Source organism: Amia ocellicauda, chromosome 1, assembly GCF_036373705.1.
Source record: "Amia ocellicauda isolate fAmiCal2 chromosome 1, fAmiCal2.hap1, whole genome shotgun sequence".
NCBI classification, from domain to species: domain Eukaryota; kingdom Metazoa; phylum Chordata; class Actinopteri; order Amiiformes; family Amiidae; genus Amia; species Amia ocellicauda.
In genome coordinates this window covers 26,481,627-26,498,350 of record NC_089850.1, presented here as the reverse complement: position 1 = coordinate 26,498,350, position 16,724 = coordinate 26,481,627, and the positions used below count along the sequence as shown (strand labels likewise).

Sequence of the window (16,724 nt, the reverse complement as noted above, 5' to 3'; positions counted from 1 at the left end):
ATGTAATTAAATCGTTCAAACTGACCAGCTTAGTGCTTCCAGTGTGAAATTATAAAGGCAAATCACTCAAGATATCACATCAAGAGAACTACAGTACAGTATCAGCATACAATGGAGGGTGACCACTAAAGGAAAAACTACAGCTTTGGATTCAAACTGGATTCGGATGGAAACACTGAAGACAAAGTAAAGGTTTTCTGTTTCGTTTGCAAGCAATGCTTTTCTTACAAGGGCAGTGTGAGTAGTTTACAGTACAATTTGTGAGCAAAACATCTGTTTATTGCAGTGATTATAATTTAGTTTGATGATTATAAAGATTTATTTTCACCATTCCCGTTCAGCATTGTTATACTGTAATATCACTGCCTAGTATTTATTAAAAGTATTACTGTGTGGCACAACCACTTCAAGACTGTTACACTTATTTTAATAAGTGCCCGATTAATCTACCGATATACTGTCACTATTAGTATAATAAAATAAATAATGTAATAAACTAAATAAAAAAGATAGGGGTGTGGATAAGACCAGTCAGTATCTGGTGTGACCACCATTTGCCTCATGCTGCATGACACATCTTCTTCACATAGAGTTGATCAGGCTGCTGATTTTATCCTGTGGAATGTTGTCCCACTCCTCTTCAATGGCTGTAAGTTGCTGAATATTGACAGGAACTAGAACACGTGTGTCGCTGGCATGATTACGCAAGGTCTGATGTTCTGAGGCTGGTTGGACGTAATACCAAATTCTCTAAAACGACATTGGAGGTGGCTTAAATTCACTGGCAACAGCTCAGGCAGACATTCCTGCAGTCAGCATGCCAATCGCACACTCTCTGAAAACTTGAGACATCTGTGACATTGTGGCAAAACTGCACATTTCAGAGTGGCCTTGTATTGTCCCTAGCACGAGGTGCACCTGTGTAATGATCATGCTGTTTAATCATTTCTGGGATCCTTCATTTCAGCTCATGAAACATGGGACCAACACTTTACAGTTTAAATTTTGGTTCAGTATACACTAACCAAATAATCCATCAAAATAAATAATGCTTCTATTAAGAGGAAAGTCAACCCCACTTTGAAGCACTGAGGCATTTCTGTTTTGTATCCTGGGTCCCAGGATATTTTAGCTAATAAGCCTGGTGTCCTGTCAAGAAAGCTCAATCTTAGTTGCAACTTTCCATACCAATTATTATCCAACATAAACATCCAAGCCTAAATAAACCTTTAATTGCACCTCATCAAGGGAGTATACATTTGGCAAATATATGTATATATGACTGTATATATATGTACACCAATCAGCCATAACATTATGACCACCTGCCTAATATTGTGTAGGTCCCCCTTTTGCCGCCAAACAGCCCTGACCCGTCGAGGCATGGACTCCACTAGACCTCTGAAGGGTGCTGTGGTATCTGGCACCAAGACGTTAGCAGCAGATCCTTTAAGTCCTGTAAGTTGCGAGGTGGAGCCTCCATGGATCGGACTTGTTTGTCCAGCACATCCCACAGATGCTCGATTGTATTGAGATCTGGGGAATTTGGAGGCCAAGTCAACACCTTGAACTCGTAATTCATCAGACCAGGCCACCTTCTTCCATTGCTCTGTGATCCAGTTCTTTCGGCAGTGGACAGGGGTCAGCATGGGCACCCTGACTGGTCTGTGGCTACGCAGCCCCATACGCAACAAACTGCGATGCACTGTGTGTTCAGACACCTTTCTATCAGAACCAGCATGAACTTTTTCAGCAATTTGAGCTACAGTAGCTCGTCTGTTGGATCGGACCACACGGGACAGCCTTCACTCCCCACGTGCATCAATGAGCCTTGGCCGCCCATGACCCTGTCGCCGGTTCACTGCTTTTCCATCCTTGGACCACTTTTGATAGGTACTGACCACTGCAGACCGGGAACACCCCACAAGAGCTGCAGTTTTGGAGATGCTCTGACCCAGTCGTCTAGCCATCACAATTTGGCCCTTGTCAAAGTCGCTCAGATCCTTACGCTTGCCCATTTTTCCTGCTTCTAACACATCAACTCTGAGGACAAAATGTTCACTTGCTGCCTAATATATCCCACCCACTGACAGGTGCCATGATAATGAGATTATCAGTGTTATTCACTTCACCTGTCAGTGGTCATAATGTTATGGCTGATCGGTGTATGTATGTGTGTGTATAATGTGTTGCATGTGTGTATTTTGCTAGCTTTCAATATGATAAAGTCCTAGAAATGTGTAGTTACTATTACCCAGAATAAAGACTATTCATGTATGTTCTAGACTGTTCTTAAACTGTTTTCTTCTGTGAGTTCTTGTTGTATCCTATTAGTTTCAATTATAGTTTGGCTTTACCAACATTGAATTGTACAGAAAAATGTAGAAGAATTCTCTTAATATGGACATACGGGAGCTAGTTAGTCGTTTTAGCTATATAGAAATGCAGTCTTCAGCCTTATGTACAGAGTTGTAGAAAAGTTGTTGTTGCGAAGAAGTGAATTGAAGGCTGCAGAACTTCACAGTATAAAGAATATTAGTAACTGCCAAAGCAGCAGCTGACAGAATCAACAGTAATAACTATGGTAGCGAACACACTGAAAATTGCTACAGCTAAGATTCACATTTTAGAAGTTACTATTTTCATTTTGGGCCTCCTAGCCTGTTATTATGTGTTTATGTATTTAGAGAATTCAAGTTCCTCGTTTAATTTTATTAATTTGATTTAATCCCGATTGCATCTGAATATGTACAACTGGATAACATGTAATAAAAAGTATTAAATATGATGCATGTATGTTCATAACCTCCATCAGTATTTATTTTTAAATGATAATTTATTAAATAAATTTAGATTTTTCTATTGTTATTATTTAATAAAAATGAAAATCAGCAGTAACACTTGCAGAAGAATTGGATTAAAATCAACTAAACAGATATTGATAATATGTAGGATATACTGTAAATTAATAGGACTTAAAAACTGGAAACATTTTAACCAGGTAACAATTAATAAAACTTCCCCTTGGCTATTCAAGATAAGAATCTTTGCCACTACTGAGACTGTGCCACAGAAGAAAAAAAAAAAAAAAAAACTTCCTCCCACTTCCAAAGTACAAAAAACAAATAAAAAGATACAGTAATTCTTTTGCAGATTTGCAATTGTTAAGAAAAATATTACGTTGCTGTAATTAAACATTCGGAACCCGATGGCATGTTTCTATTTGTTAGAAACAAAATGCCACAGCTAAAGAGAAATCTGCCAAAACGTATTAGGTTTGTAATTTGTGATTGGAGGGTGGGATAAAGTTTTGATGTAATTTGGGCTTGTCTGAAAGTGTCATCACATGCTCTGAAAGTGAAAGAAATAAGCCACAGATGTACAAAGAGGTTTTCTTCAGTTCATTGCATTTCTAACATATACTTACATGTTTAAGCATTCTTGGGCTCAGATTCTAGCATTAGACTTTTCATACAATATATGTATGAAAAATAAGCCAATAAATGTATTAATAATGAATGCTAAATAGTATAGTATAGTAATATTATTATAGGAACTTAAATGAATCACATTCAATAGTTAAAAAATAAATAGTCTACTGTTTTTAAAGCATACTTAATATTATTCACTTCTCAACATAGAGAATATACAAAACTTCAAATGTTTTAAGACTTCCAAAAATAAATTCTTAGAAATTGTATTTCAGGGTTTACATTGTTAATGGGCGATCATGACTCGGTGGTTTTCAGTGCTGTTCTCGAAACCCCATAATGCCTCAGGCAAAGACTCATCCCAGTGAGGGAGAATGGCAATCTATATCTTGTACATGAGCATTTGAGTCTGTGCTTTAAAGTGTATGACAAGGGAGGTTGGTCTTGTGTAAAGATAGCTGTGACTGACTGAAGCTCTGACTAATGCCGAGTAAAGATTAAGTTCACACTTTGGGAAACATTTCTCAAAACTGTTATAAAGTTTTGATGGGAAACCATTACATGGTTTTATGCCAACTTCCCTTACCATTACGGAAATTAAAACTAATTACTATACTTGCATAATGTTTGTATTTATCTCACAAAGATTTAAAAATCCCTCCCTAGAAGGCCACCTTCCTACTGACTTTATTGGCATGCCAAAATTATCTGTTGTGTACCTTTCTGCAACCACTGTTCGTCATAAGGGAAGTCAGACCACCCCCTACTGGATTGAGTGGAGAATAAAACTTGTTTTGTTTCAATGCCCCCAGATAAATTTTGTATTATCATCATCATCATCATCATCATTATTATTATATTATTATTCACCAATCTAAAAAGTAATAAACTGCCATACACATCGAGAGCTCTACTCAACACATGCAACTTCTCAAAAATTGAAAGCTATGTACCATGTTAACATAACTTTGTCAGCCTCAGATGGCTTTTTCTTTTATTTTATTTTATTAATTGGAAAATTAATGTATTCTGTTTTCAGAGGTTTTTGCCAGGTTTCACAGCTTGACAGCATAACATTTCCCCTTAAGCACATAAGATATATGCCATTTTCAGTTTCAAACATGATGAGATCAAATAAAACAGTATGCTGCTGCAAAACCTTATAACATATTTCAATATTAATGTGTGTGTGTGTCCCAAAAAATGAGGAATATACTGTCACTGAGCAAAACAATGGTCAAAGCAATCTTTTATTGCACATTTCCCTAGCTACCCTTAAGCTTTTACAACTTCCTCAAAATCGTGCCTCAGTTCATGCTCTGTGATGAATGAATGAAGCAATGTGTGTTTCAAAAGCAAAAAAAGCTATGTAAAGATATTGCACTAAGAGAGGTAATGAGGGGCCTTCCCATTTCACAACGTGCAGTGAAAGGAAAAAAAAAAAAGACCACATCTTTCTCTGTTTACTAAAGGTCTGGTGTTATGCAACAACAGAGTATAATCAGGTTGCAATAAAAAGGAACAAACCAGTGAAAATAAGAAATCCTTGCCAACGTCTACTTTGCATTACTTTTCTTATCCACGTCAATCCTATGCAAATTATGTAAATATACGGATATTTCTTAGATACAACATTTCCATAACAAAACAATACTTAAAGTGTGTAAGGAGAAAAAAAATGGATTCAAACATGACCCAACAAGAAGGCATCAACAGAGCCCTCAATGAGCATTCTCGAGCCATGACCCTGGTATCACATAAAGGGTATTTGCATAAACATTTGCAAGCCAAATAAGATCACCGTTCCCACTACTTATCAGCCCATCATTTATTCAGTCTCTAGCAGGGGCTTTCTGCCTCCAGGTTATTCTGCATTCAAATAACCCCTGTAAAGTTGCATTCCTTTATTTAAAGTAAAAGGTGGCAAAAGAAGCCCAACAACAGAGAAATGTGCTGACCCAAAATAAAGGTTTCTAGGTTTCATTCCCACAAGAAAACATATTTCCATGTCACTTGTGGAAACCGCAGATAACTCACATCTTCTATGTAGCATCAGATTTAATATAGAAATAAATTATGAGTGAAAGATTAGTCTATATAGTATGACAGAAATGCAAAAAGAAGGAAGAAAACTCTAAGAAGCTTTTTCCTCTTCTTTAAAAAATATTTGAAAGTATATTTCAGTGTTTGTCTTTTTGAAATACATAAGGAAAAAACAAACAAAAAATATATCTATAACATTTACAATCAATAATTTCATACAAATATTTAGCCATTAACAAATCATAACCTTACATAAAATACCTAGCCTAATACTCATAACTTTGTTTCTAAATGTTTGTTTCTTATGTATGCTACTATAATGTATTATTCTGAAAACGGTAATGTGAACTAATAAAGTAATTTTTGACTGTGGTAATCTCATATTTTCTGCCTAGGTGCCCATCATTTCTCAAATATGATCTTAATAAAAGATATATAGGTATACAGAGTGTGGTATAGGTAACAAATGTGACTGTGCGGTTTTAAATGCATTGTCATATGAAAATTAATCTTAGTTGCAGCAGGGTTTTGAAATGGTAAAGCTTTTTATATTGTTCTATGAAATAGTGAGTTTAAACAATTTTTCAAATAAAAAGAACTGCATACAAGAGGTTTTTTTTGGTTGTATTATTAAAGATGGGTTTAGCTGTTTTTTGAATGCTCTGAAACTTACCGTGTTTATATAGGTACTGCTGATTGGACTTATGACTCCAGTCTCTTGGGTCAAATTCCTTGCTGTATAAGTAGCTCCACCTGGGTTTGAAAATGAAACAAGAGGAACAGCTGCTGATTGATAGGCTTCATGTCAACATGTTATGTGGGTTGAACATATAACAAGTACTTAATTTGAAAATAATAGATTGAAAAATGAAACACTAGAGGCAATTTCTGCCTTAGAGTAATTTCTATTTCAAATGAGTTTGAAAATATTTCATTTTTTTCTAATCATTATTAATATAATTTATCTTGAAAATATACATGGAAAAAGGGAATATCTGTGAACACCATCAACAACAAAACAATACTACAACTACAAAAAAGGATTATGTAAATTACTGCAATATAAAGCAAAAATGTTATTATTATTATTATTATTATTATTATTATTATTATTATTATTATTATTATTATTAAAATACCTTGATGTTCATACAGGTAATCCATTGCTGATGAGTTTTGATGCATTGGCTCCTAAAATTAAATAATAATACATTCAGGAATACATCTAAAATATATTCTGTAATGCAATGTAATGACTGAAAGCCATTTAGAAGACTAAAACTGACAAACAAGGTTTTACACTTACACAACATGACTAAGTAAAAATAGATAAATCTAAACATAATCCACAAAATTAAATTAATAAAATAAGAATTCTAGAAATGTAGGCATAAGAGAACAGATTCAGGTTTCAAGTCTGAAGCATCACCTACTTTTAAAAATAAATTCTATTTATGTATCCATTTTAATTTATATGTGCAAACTTTTTTTTTTTTTACTACAGTTATAAAAACAATAAATGAGCTGCTTTGTAATGTCTGATCACGTTTGTTTTCATAGTTTGCCGCAGACTGTATTACTTAGTTACGGTCACAGTGCTGTTTAGGAAAAGGCATTGAACCTGCCCATATAACTCTTAAATCAGCTTATTATATGATAATTTACATTGTGCTGTTTTCTGGAAAGGAAAATGATAGGTTGAGCATTTTTTAACAAAACTTTAATGTTATTTTAGATTGTTTTTAAAGCTTGTTAAAATATATATAACCATTACAATATGAAAGGAAATATTACAAGAGGAAAGTTCCAGTCGAATACATAGCACAATAAGCTTTAGTAAAATGCTGATAGAATCTTTTACTAATGTGAATAGAAAGCCTGTTTATTGTGGTTATAAAACACAAAGCCAGGTGCAGAAGCTGCTTCACCTGGCATAGAATCAAGTTAGTAATAAAATAGCAAGGGCTTATAAAATCCAGCTAAAGAACTGAGAGATAAGACAGCCATCACATATTGAGGGACAGACATGATTACAAAAGAAAATGCCAGCCATATTAAAATGAGCAGCCTTCACATTGAGATAATACAAAACACTAAGCACAAAATGGATCTGAAGAAAACATGCCCGCATATGATTGCTTGGCCTTGTGCATGCAGTAGGCATGTGTTTATACCACATTTATAGAAGTATCGTGGGGAAATGCGACATTTTGGGGGGGTTCTCATTTTAATAGGCAGGTTTATGCAGTAAGAAGAACCTGTTTTATAATTAATACACCCAAGAGACAAAAACATTCAAGATTCTAAATATTGTGTTAATGGCATTACAAAATTCTGTATGATTTCAGTAGGCATTTTATATCTATCTATCTATCTATATACACTGCTTAAAGGCCCGTAAATAAACACAAACAATCACAAGCATTAAGCATTAGGCCTACATCTTTTTGGATAGCTTTCAATTATATACATAACATTCTAGGTTGAGGACAGTTATTAGGCCTATATTTCTTACCAGACACTTTTATCCAGGGCGACTTACAATATATCACATTATTTTTACATACAATAACCTATTTTTACAGCCCGGTTTATACTGGAGCAATCTAGGTAAAGTATCTTGCCCAAGGGTACAACAGCTGTGGCAACTTAGAAAACAAACATCTTCCTAGGTAGTAAAATGAACAAATATCCATGATATAGCAAAATTATATAACATACATTTAACAAGCACAAGGAAGCCCAAAAGAAGCATATCATTCCATCAGGATTCTTGGGAACTTGCAATGCTTGATAAATATTGATTGGAAGGCATTACTAACCTTGTTCAAGGCTTCTAATTCAATATATTTCCTGTGTTCATGTAGCTAGATTTATTTTGGTTGGGCAGCAAGTGAAAGGATAGTGATTAAAACAATAATCCCCAGAAATAAGAGGGATACATGCTCCACTCAAGGCATGGGGTTAGAAGAATCATGTTTTCATCATGTTCACAATCATATTTTGCTGCCTGGAAGGCTAAGAGTCATAAGAGTATTAATATGACTCACTCAGTGATAAAACAGTGAATAATAAACACAGTGTAAGGCACATTACTCTCCAGTGTTTTTTTTTTTTTAACCTAGTTGTATGCCAGTGGCTTCCCTTGACTTCCCTCGTTTAAGTGTCTGTCTGTGCTAGGTGTGTGTAGTGTAGGGAGCAATATAGTGCATTAATTTCACTGACAAATGCAAAACCTAAAGAATGACCAAAATTAGCACCACATAAATTGGGAATTATTAGTAGTACACACTTTATCTGTATGTCAACCATAAATCTGGAAAACAAATACATTATTAATACTAATAAGAGCCACTACAGCTATGTTTTACCATGTCAAGAACATGGTTAAGAAAATATATGTATAATTTGTAAAATCATAAGTAAGAGGGTGGTCCATGTAGTGCATCCTGTTTGTGCAGCAGTTTAACTGTACTGAAAGAAAAATGATGGCACATTTTTATTGTATGAGTTAAATTTTTTTAAGAAAAAAGCCATGGGCATGTGGGTCATTTTTTTTAAATTTAATTACAGCCTTTTGTTTCAGTTTTTAATACAGCTTGATGCATGTTGATGTTATTTCCAATTACTTATTTTGATTGAAGTACCAAGATCTATCTTAAGATCACCAATTTATTATATTAAAATAATATTCTTCATGACTGCATTTCATATTTGAATCCAAGACCCCTGCTGGCCAGAAAGGCCTGTGTATGTCTATGTTTTGTATGAAGACACTGTCTGCAAAAGGAGCTAATGCAAAAGGCTGTGTTTCACTTACACAATGGGTGTTTCACGATTGAAACCCTCCAGTCATCACATTGGTGGCCATCTCAAAGCGCATTTCATCCCTGACATAGGGACGGTGCACATCGTGTATGAGCTACTGTGGTGCTTGATCGCCCACATTCCAACACGAGATTAATGTGACTAAGGCCAAACCTTCTCTAAAAAGATGTGTGTGATGGAGTCTCCTTCTGAGAAAAAAGGCCTAGAGCAGTTATGCCTATTTATGAAGACTTCAGCTCCAATCCTCTAACAGGGAACTCCCTCTAGTCTTTCCGACTGCAAAATCAACCCCACAGTCGGACAAGTAATGGAAAGCTTCCAGTCACACTTAGTTTAGAATGTTTACATGGCAGACATGCGTTCTGAAATGGACTTAAGTGATGTCATGTGTCAGACAGCACTATTCCCCTCTAAAAAAACAACAAAAAAACAACAACAACAAAATGATATAGCATGGTGACAGTTGCACTGCTGTGAATGGGAGACAGGTCGCCCTTGTCAAGGCAAGGCTGTCAGTGGGGGCGGTGGGATTGCGCTGCTGTGCCTCACCTTACTTAACTCCTCTCCTTTTTCTTCAGTAGACCAACACACAGTGGATGTGCTGGTCGTGCTTTTGAGCATCCAGAAAAGCCCCTGTCTGCAAGAAGCCCTAATTCGAGAGCCCCTGCCTTGTTTGTTGCTTTTGTCTTTCCTTTTTTAGTTTATTACTAAACTATTGTCGGGGTGCTTTGCAGAGGGTGGAACATGTGCGCTTGTGCTTTAAAGTTTATTTGTATTATTATTTTTTGTTCACGCATATGTTTGAATAGCACTGCGGGAATCCCTGAATCAATTTCTACTGAATAGAAGAGTATGTGAAATGCATTTGGTGTAAGTCAACCGTTTCAGCATGTGGGTTGTGACTCACCAGTGGGGCGTTAGGTATGGTTGTGTGGCCGTGGTTTGGCCATTGGGAAGATTACATTTGAAACCGTTTTATACTATATATTTATTGTCTTTCTCTGCAATCCTAGATCATACTTCAGTAGTAACTTATGCAGTTACTGTTGTTGCTTTGATCTACAGCAGTGTTATTTATGTTCAGAGCAGCTTCCTGTGCAGACATCATGACAGGTACTGTAGGCCACTAGCGTTCAAAAGAAAACTGACTTCACTTTCAAACAGCCATTGCTTTGTATAAATGTATCTAATCTCAAATTTGTCTAAAACTACACAAAGTTTATTAATGTTTAAATTTAAACGTAGCTTTTATTTTTGCTATTATAATCTGAACTATTCCTTAAAAACTATAATTTAGACATGTCTAATTCAGCTTCTGTCTTTAAGATTAAAAACCACTAGAATACAATACATACATTTTAATTTGCTTTAAAATGCATTTGACCCTATGTCTTCAAGTTGCTAAGATCATGACTTACATAAGACCTGATGTTACTTTTGGTTAGTTACAGTCTAAGGTGATTTGTAAACTAGAAAAAAATAAAAAATCACTTACCAAAACAGAATCTAGTTTCTGTTGAACTCTTTGCAGTTTTAAAGACAACCTTGCTGCACTTGCAAAGCAATCCACTGAAGAGATGGTTGAATCTTGCAAACCTGCAGCATCAGTGGTGCCGCATATTGTCTTCATCTCTTTTGACCTGAACAGCGTTGGCCCCTGCATGCTTTCAGCTTCCATTTGAGCAACTATGGCAGAATAGCAAAGATATGTATTATTTATTCTTATATAAAAGGAAAAGGTTACATAAAAAGGGACACATTATTCTTATTTTAACAGTGTCACTGAGAAGGTTTGTGTGTACTACACTGCATCACATAAACGTGTGTTAAGATGGGGACAGAGGTTAGCGCATCATTATCTACATAGAACAAAGGTTTCAGAGCATGGCAAACAGTATCTAAATACAGTCATGGATATTTTGGATCATTTGGTTTTGATTAAATCTAAAATACAAACATACACCTAAACGATTCCCTCAGTAGGTGGTCACAATCAGAATGATGACTACAATTGAACGGTTGAAAATAAAGTATTATAGATGATTAATGATTTGAGATTGCCTCTAAAAGTAAAGCAGTAAAGCAGAGTTACACCAGGATATCTTGATGTAGCACATGACTCCACATATTGTTTGGAATTAAAACATTAAGAGGCAGATGTAGCATCGCTTCTCTTGGGGATCACACTGCAGGGTTTTTCTTTTTATCAGAAAGCAGCTCAATAATAATGGATGGTCTGGGTGTATGTGGGTCTGTAAGGCAAATTTATGCAAACACTGTTGTTTTTTCATTATTATTATATTTTTTTTAGCAAATGAGAGCTCTCCTGTATTGTTATTAGTAGTATTAGTATAAAAGCACTAGTACTACCAATAGGAGTAGATGTATGTATATAATAAAGTCTGTAGGTCAAATTTCTTGATAACATTAATAAAAATGGCTATTTACACTGTATGTCAAACTGGATAAAGGCATCAGTCAAATGTATGAAGTAAGTCAAATGAGTATACTCAGCTGCGCATAATTTAGGCTTAATTTAAACAGAATAGAGTAATGCAGGAATGAAGTAAACACATCACCCTCTATAGTCTCCTTGCTAAGATTACAGTAGCAAAAAGTTTAATTAATACAGTTTAAATAATACTATCAGATGTTCTTAGAAAACTTTGCAAGTAGTTTTTAGTTTTTAGACTAAGTGTTTTCAACTGTCAGCAGCCTTAGTGCATCTAATGTTTACAATATTGACCCTATTTTAGCAACAGTACGGAGGAATGCCAATGAATACACAGCCCTCAAAGGACAAACCAGAAAGTTTAAATTATTTTTAAAAGAATTTCTAAAACTCTGGATAACAGTATTGCATTTAGTATATTTCATTCTAGTCTCATTTGCAACTATTTTGTGACTACAGTGATGTCCACAATATTTTAGAACATCTATCGCGCAAGACCATGACTGTGTTGAGATGTGCGTGCGTACACACACAGATTTTTAAAAGTAAACAGACAGCTCCTTAGGTAGGTACAGTATGCAGGTTAAATTAATAGCTATGCATTAAGCACAATGCATAAATGAGTGTTTGTTTAAAAAAAGCTTTAATGTTTGTGTAATATATATATATATATATTGCATTATTCTACCTTGCACTTTATTAAAGAGCACCTCATTATTTACCTTTAGGTTGAGTCTGGTTAAAAGTAACATTTACAACAGTTACGGTAACTTTATTCTTAAGAAAAAAGGGACAAATTTAATTAGCAATAGCAGTACATTAGTTAAATAAACCAAATGTATGGCAAAAGAAGGATGAGAAACATAAACCAATATATATATACTGAAATTATCCAACTGCAAACTAAGTTGGTATACATTATACATTTTACCACTTTCATTTAAGAAGGCCAACTCGTTTTTGAGAGTTTACCATAATATAGAATATCATTCCTGTTTGAGCCAAGACACAGAATGTTCATGTTTTTCTTTGATCTATCTGCTGTCCTTAAAATAGACATTGCAAAACCCGTTGGCTGCACAAGAAATCTCATTGCCTTTAGTCATTTGATGTTTTTTTACCTTCTGTGCCCTCACCCTGTTCACTCCCCACCCCCCAAAAAGCACATGACACATTTTCACTCTGAGAGCTTTGTATGGCGCCTTTTTCAAACATTACATTTACTGTTCATTATATTATTAGAAGCATTCAGAAATATAAATATGGAATGTGGGACATCTCATTTAAATTTAGTAATATAACATTTGTGTTAAATCTTAAAGAATCAATGTTAATTTAAACATCAATTACATTTTCTTTCAGACATCTTGTATGGGGGTGTTTAATGAATAAGATAATTCAATATAGAAAAATAAATTAACCCTTTAATTTCCCCACTGCAGTTATACAGTCATAGTAGAACTAACTTGCTTTCTATTCTTGTTCAGTTTACTGTACAATCATCTGGAAACCACCTGCTTCAGTCCCACAGGTCTTTGTCTGAGAAAGTTCAGCTCTAAAAGCATTCTTCCTCCTGAACATCTGGTCTTGCATGTATTGCCTCAGGCTCATATGAAAAACAACTAGCTGAAGAGCACAATATCTTTTGCAATTTCACAGAGTTTACTATAATAAGTAGCCTAAATGTATAATAAGGATCAGGATGCATCACTTCAGCTGTACTGACTAAAACCTTTGACACTACAAGCAATCAATGTGCATCGTGAATTAAAGGAGTATTGGAAAGGCTTGAGAGAAAATGTAACGAGACAAAGGCTAAGATTAGTAAAAACACCAAAGGAACCTAAGTTAAATTGATCTGATAAGGTTCAGAAGAGGACATAAAGGAAAACATATTCCTAACAGCTCTATAGTCCGTTATGTTTTTAAAGCTTTTGAAAACAGTTATTTTAAATTATATTCCATCAACAGTTACAAACTAATACTTGTATATTTTCCAAAACTTCCACAAATTGCTTCTGTCAGACACCAATAATTTGACAATGAATAGAAATGCTCAATTATGTATGCCAACCACTAAAGGTAACTTTACAGTTATAAACTGATTCATATTACTTACAAAATAATTGCAAAAAAGACTCTATACTTTCTTTCTACAACTTGTATACCATGCACGTCAATGGTTAACAGAGACGAGTCATCCTTTTTTGGTGTGCAGAATTCAAAACACAATTAATGCAAAGTCAACTTCATGAGCAGCAGCAGTAATCAGAAAAAGCCCTAATTTAGGTATTACTCATGACTAAAATTAGGAGTACTATATGATTAACCCTTTCAACACCAGACACATTTTAACTGTCTTCTGAAAGCAACTTCATCTTTTTAAATAATACAAAAATGTAAGATTTCTCTTGGCCAAGATGACCACAACTGTCACTAATTATCTATGCAAGAAATCCACACGTATTGCTTTTGATAAAGTAAGTAATAACGTGGGCACATTATGATGCATATTGCTTAGAATGTGGTACTTTGGGGAAGAAAAAATACTGGTAAAGAAAGAGTTAATCGTAAAAGGCATTTACACCTTCATAAGACGTGAAAACCAACTTTGCAGAACTGACGTAGAGAACATTTGGAGAAGTAATACAGTATAAAGATTTCAATAGCGTATCATTTGCAAATTGTAAAATGTGAAAATGAAGGGGGAACATTTTTTAATAGCTTACTTTATCTTAATATAAATAAATACATAAAAATCTATATTTTTTGTGAATATGGGGCCTTCATTTTAAAATTTTTCCCTTGTTTTTTAATCCCAGTTTTTGACACGACTGCTTACCTTTGCGGTCATAGTGGTACACATGCACTGGCTGATTCTGTCCAAAGGCACAAAAAGCCACCATGTGCTCATGAGGGTGAAAGGCTACATCTCGAAGGGCTGTAGGGTAACACAGCTCAGAATAAACAGCAACCTGGTCCCCTGCAATAAACCAAATATGGTAAGAGCAATTCTTCATTCTAATTTACAGGACAGGGCCTAATTTTGAAGTTCATCAAATAATATACTGTAGTTTCCCATGCTCATTAAAAGTGGTACAGCAGCAATAGAAAGTGTTAAAGACCATAACCTGATCAAATGTAAATTAAACAAATATCTTACTTTAATCATACCAGCATTTTTAAACTTGACACTAAAAACATCCCTTCCATAATTTCAATGAATGCACGTCAAGAAGTCTCTCTGCTAACAAGTACATTGCAAGGCACTATCCCACACTAATCATGGCTGTTGCTGTGCAGCGGTGCACTTCTATATTTAATAAGCAAGCATTAGAAAAATCCCACTACTAGGCAAAATGAGTCTGCTAAGAAATAAAAAAAAATGGCATGATGTGGTTTATGACTTAATAGAGGGATTGCCCCAAGATTTATATCCAAGCATTGATGGAAATTTAATAGATTCATGTTTTAAGGGAGAAATGAGAATAAGAAAAAAAAATCGTTTCAGCTTACTGGTAAAACTTGATTCAAAATAAACCTAATGTTGTTCTTGAAAGTTAATTTATAAATAAATATATATATTTTATGGTGTTGAAAAGCCCTTATTTAAAAGATGGCTAGTTCTATTTTTTCACAATCTTAAGTGCTTCAGGAAAGACTTCATCTTACCCGTCTCTGCATTCCAGACATAACACATCCCATCCTCACTACCTGAAAAAATAAAACTGCCACACGGTGTGAAGGTGCTGTGGATCTTCTCTCTGTAATTGGTGGCACCTGTGTATTTTTTGGTGGCCAGCCTATAAAGAACCCCAAAATACTACATTGTATAACACTGTTGATGATCAATTTGCATGAACAACACACACACAAACATAAATCTGTCAGTCAACAGTCCTGATCCTAAAGAATACACTATAAAATGTCATCATGCTCTTTAGAGGTTTTGTATTTTAGATTACAATTGCAACAGATATATAATTTCTTTGTGCAGAACTGAACCCATTCCAGGTAAAACTGTAACTGTATCCCAGATTGAAGGTGTATGCAGCATTTGTTGTAGGAAACGTCAAGCAGGATAACCATTTTCAACACAGTGAATTCAAGACAATACATAGATTAATCATCCAGGTGTTTTCAAGCAAGATGGAGTATTTGTTCTATTCTTGTGTAAATGAAATATAAAAGGTATTTACATTCTCAGATCCATGACTCTGACAAGACTGTCTTTTGCATGGATTAGTAAACGACGGCCATTAGGATGGATTTCCAAATGATTGACAGGAATACCCTTCAGATCACCCTCTATTTCCTGTGGAAAACAGATATATTAATAGAAAGACACATATACACTAAACTAAAAGCTTTAAATATCAAAAGTATAAAAAAAAGATGAAATCCTATAGACCACTGTGTGTGTGTGTATATATATATATATATATATATATATATATATATATATATATATATATATATATATATATGCCTTTGACATGTATTCCAAACAAAGCTATCTACTGAACATCTGCTTGGGTGAAGAGCAAAAATATTCAAGCATCCTTTTCAAATCATTATTATTATTATTATTATTATTATACCGTAAGTTGGAAGGGGGGGTGGACATTCTGATAAAGGTAACTCAATAGCCTCATAATGAACATTTTAGCATTCGAAAGAGTCACACCTGATGGAGAAGATATACTGGTAATGAAACCAAGTTTAATAAATTCTTCCACACTTCACAGGAATTTAACCAAATAACAGTAATATACAAACTGCGAGATGACAGAATTCACAGCTATTTTTATGCCAAGAATACTTATTTGTCTGAGTTTCTGTACTTATATTTAAAGATGAATCAATTCATCCGATTCATCAACCTGCAAGATCAGGCCCTACTGTTTACATGCAGAATTGCTGTTCTCTTCCCAAGCATGATAAAGGGCCCCAGCTGACAGTGAACAGGG

The 16,724-nt window shown here is 34.7% G+C and overlaps 1 protein-coding gene across 1 annotated transcript in view; it reads right to left on the bottom strand.

Moving 5' to 3' along the window:
* ahi1 (Abelson helper integration site 1) overlaps positions 1 to 16,724 on the bottom strand; it is an 86,021-nt gene that overhangs the window by 43,204 nt on the left and 26,093 nt on the right. The window contains exons 15-20 of the mRNA XM_066700086.1: positions 15,954 to 16,069; positions 15,427 to 15,557; positions 14,597 to 14,737; positions 10,798 to 10,988; positions 6,614 to 6,665; positions 6,148 to 6,227 (exon numbers count right to left, since the gene is read on the bottom strand). Coding sequence (XP_066556183.1) covers positions 6,148 to 6,227; positions 6,614 to 6,665; positions 10,798 to 10,988; positions 14,597 to 14,737; positions 15,427 to 15,557; positions 15,954 to 16,069 — 711 coding nt within the window. The remainder of the gene's footprint in view (positions 1 to 6,147; positions 6,228 to 6,613; positions 6,666 to 10,797; positions 10,989 to 14,596; positions 14,738 to 15,426; positions 15,558 to 15,953; positions 16,070 to 16,724) is intronic.